The following is a 3,528-nucleotide window of genomic DNA, read 5'->3' on the forward strand; positions in this document are numbered from 1 at the left end:
CGTTCGAGACTTTATCCTCCGCTACCCACAGGATACTTCGGCAACGCGATCCTTCGCACCTCAGAGGGCGCAAAGGTCAGAGATATTGTTTCAAACTCGCTTGAATTGGCAGGGGAGAAGATACAGCAAGCAGTGGCGAAGGCGGATGACGAGTTCGCAAGGTCTCTGATCGATTACTTGGAGATGGGGAATGATGAGAGGGAGTGGTTCCTGACAAAAGGGGATCTTCTTGTGATCAGTTGGCTCGGGATGCCGATATATGAGGTTGATTTCGGCTGGGGGAAGCCAGAGTTCATGAGGAGAGCTAATATGTTTTGTGGAGGAGTTGGGTATATAATGGATGGTCCTGGAGGGAGTGGAGATGTGAGTGTTGTTATGGCGATGGAGACAGAGAACATGGAGGGATTCAAGAAGGCATTTTATCAAGGATTTGATCTCTGTTCCGGGTTTCAGGCATAAACATTGCGCTGACGAAAGATTTTAGTCTCCCTTCTTTTTTCCCCAGAAAATAGTATGTTTGTATTTGCGTGGTGTGCAATAACAAACTAAGGTGTTCTCTATGTGTAAGTGGCCTTAGAACCCAACAAGGATTCTGGGCGTCTCCACTGTAAATGAAGAGAGCGCTACTTTTAATTTTAACTCCATCTTTTTAAATGTGAGATAGAAAGATATTTTAACTCTATCTTTTTAAATGTGAGATAGAGAGGTATGTTGTTTGTGGGTATATGATAAATATTATATTTCTCATGAATCACAGTCCTCCACAACTGCTTATTAAATAGGAAGCCCAACTTGGCAACAAGCAAAGGAAGAGGTTAAGAGGGTTTAATATCTCTTTTACCTCGAACAATAAAAAATTACACATGGCAGAGAGGGAGAAAAAAGAGCAGAGGGGGTCAATTTTACTTGTCATGGGATGGACTAACCATTATGTAATTGGGACTTGCAGTACGGCTTGTTCATTGCTCTTCTATCCCGGCTGTTGGAATTTATTGAAACCCTAGATCCATTACCTTATTACGGATACATTTGTAAGTATAATTATCAAATATGGTATCATGTATTGCATTATATAACTTGATGATCATGGCATCTTAGCGTCAGCTCTGCTACACTTGGTAGGAAATTCTAGTTCCTTTTTTTTCCCGTCTTATTCTTTTGGATCAACATATTGATTACGGTCAGAGAGTCAAACCTATGCATCACAAGTAAGGAAAAAAGCATCAGAAATCAAGAATTAACATCAGTGATATATAATAAACATAATAGCAATTACGTAATGCTTAATACATAGCAACCGAAACCCATGCAAAGTCAGTGACTATAGAAAAGGATAATTCTGACGATAGCAACCACTCAGTGAGACTTATAATGATCTTCCGCCAAACCGTTGAAAATCCATGCCGCCTCTAGCCTTAAAATCAACGCGTACGGGACATCACTTGGACATAGACCCCAGCCCACCACCTTTCCATTTTCAGACTTGTGGTCATAAAGTTGGGAGTACCACGCCCGGTAACGAAGTCATATAGTAATTAATGATAGCCTACACAAAATGGGGGTTTTCGCCTTTACACCCAAAGTTTTCCTCTGGTTTATCTTTAGACCCAAGTAAATTTATTTGTACATTCGAACCCAAATAACTTTCTGTATTTATCTTTACGTCCAATTTCCCAAATACACAACTTAATTATGTCGCTCCCCTCAGATCTTAAGAAAACTTTAAAAGCCACATTTTGCCTCTTTTTCTCGCTTCATTCTCTCTTACTTTGTATTGAGGGATTCTTTAGCACGAAGTTAAAGGAAATAGCCCTCTATTTTTTTTAAAATTTGCAAAAACCACCCTACAAGTTTTGAATTGCAGAAAACACACAAAAATTCAAAATAATAAAACGTACCTTAAAAACTTCAAACCTACAAACATATAGTGATAATCTAAGAATTATGAACAGCCCTCTAAGAAATTTAGAATTTGCAAAAACCATGACTAAAAATTCAAAATATACATAAAGCACAATAAAATACGATATTTACAAAAACACTTTAAAAAGACCCAATCTCACAATCAGGAGTTTCTTCAAATGTTTGTACATTTGATCTTTTTAGGGGTGTCTTTGTAAATTTTGGCGTGTTTTATGAAAATATAGGAATTACAAACATCACCATAAAATTTATAATTTGCAAAAAATACCCTAAAAATTTACGGAGTCAACCCAAAAGATCAATGGTATCATGGAGTAAAACATGTACAAGTATGATACAAGGAGGCCTGGGGGTTTTCTCTTCAATTATCTGGAACTATTCATCAGCTATGAAGATGCTATGGGACATTCATTCAAAAAAAGAATGTTTGTGGATCAAATGGATCCATGAGACATACTTAAAACACACTGATATCTGGCAAGTGGAAATCAAGAATAGTGACTCTTGGATGTGGAAGCAGCTCTTAAAAGCTAGAAATAAAGCTTTGCAACAATGTGGAGGAATAGAGAACCTACATGAGCTCATCAAGGCAAGCTGCTGCAATAACAGTAAAGTTAAGCTATCGAAAATGTATCAAGCTCTATCCCCTGCAGTTGACAAAGTGCCATGGTGCAAAACAATTTGGGGGGTGGGGGGGGGGGGTTAATCATCCTAAGCACTCATTCATTTCATGGTTGGCGGTGCATGACAGACTTTTGACACAGGATAAGCTTCAAAGAAGAGGAATCATTCAAGTTAACAAATGCATTCTATGCTCTGGTGCTGAAGCAGAAACACTTATACTTTGAATGCACCTACACAAGAGAAGTCTGGATCAATATCATGGACTGGTTGCAGTTTAAGTGAAAGAGTTGCAATTGGAATCTTCTTCTAAATTAGTACAACTCAAGTATTCGAGGAAAAGAATTCAAGCATAGAGTAAAAAGAATGGCCCTGTCTACATCTATATATAATATATGGATGGAACGCAATGCAAGAATCTTCAAACAAAAATGTAAGGGGATTGAGCAACTTACCAGAATTATCAAGGTGGACATGTTGACAATAGTTCTAAATAGTAATATACATATAGAAGATGAGAGATGGATACTTTCCCTGTAACTGTATATAGATTGTAGGGAACTGACGGATACTCAGTTCTGAGTTCTTCTGATGTACACAAAATTCTCCATATGGTCAAATGAATAAAATTTCATTTACCAAAAAAAAACCCAAAAGATAAATCTTAAAGACATTTACAAAAAACACATTTTATAAGCTTTGATCTTTTCTATGTGTTTTTTTAAAATTTTGTTTTTTAGTGTGTTTCTTGCAAATTTTGAAACTTTCAGGGTGCTTTTTGGAAATTCTAAATTTCTCAAGAGAGTTGTTCATAATTCCTAGATTATCATAGTTCTAAAATTTTTAGACTATGTTTTATACTTTTTTCAAATTTTGAGGGTGTTTTTTTGCAATGCAAAACTTTTATGGTAATTTCTACAAATTGTAAGGAAAAACAAGAAAAAAAAACCTAAATGCAAAGGAAGAGAGAATCTACGGAGAGAA

The 3,528-nt window shown here is 36.6% G+C and overlaps 1 protein-coding gene across 1 annotated transcript in view; it reads left to right on the plus strand.

Moving 5' to 3' along the window:
• Positions 1 to 639, plus strand: part of LOC109842049 (putrescine hydroxycinnamoyltransferase 1-like) — a 2,828-nt gene extending 2,189 nt beyond the window's left edge. Inside the window, exon 4 of the mRNA XM_020410968.1 lies at positions 5 to 639. Coding sequence (XP_020266557.1) covers positions 5 to 459 — 455 coding nt within the window. The 3' untranslated portion in view covers positions 460 to 639. The remainder of the gene's footprint in view (positions 1 to 4) is intronic.

The sequence above is a fragment of the Asparagus officinalis genome, chromosome 5, assembly GCF_001876935.1.
Source record: "Asparagus officinalis chromosome 5, Aspof.V1, whole genome shotgun sequence".
Classification (NCBI taxonomy): Eukaryota; Viridiplantae; Streptophyta; class Magnoliopsida; order Asparagales; family Asparagaceae; genus Asparagus; species Asparagus officinalis.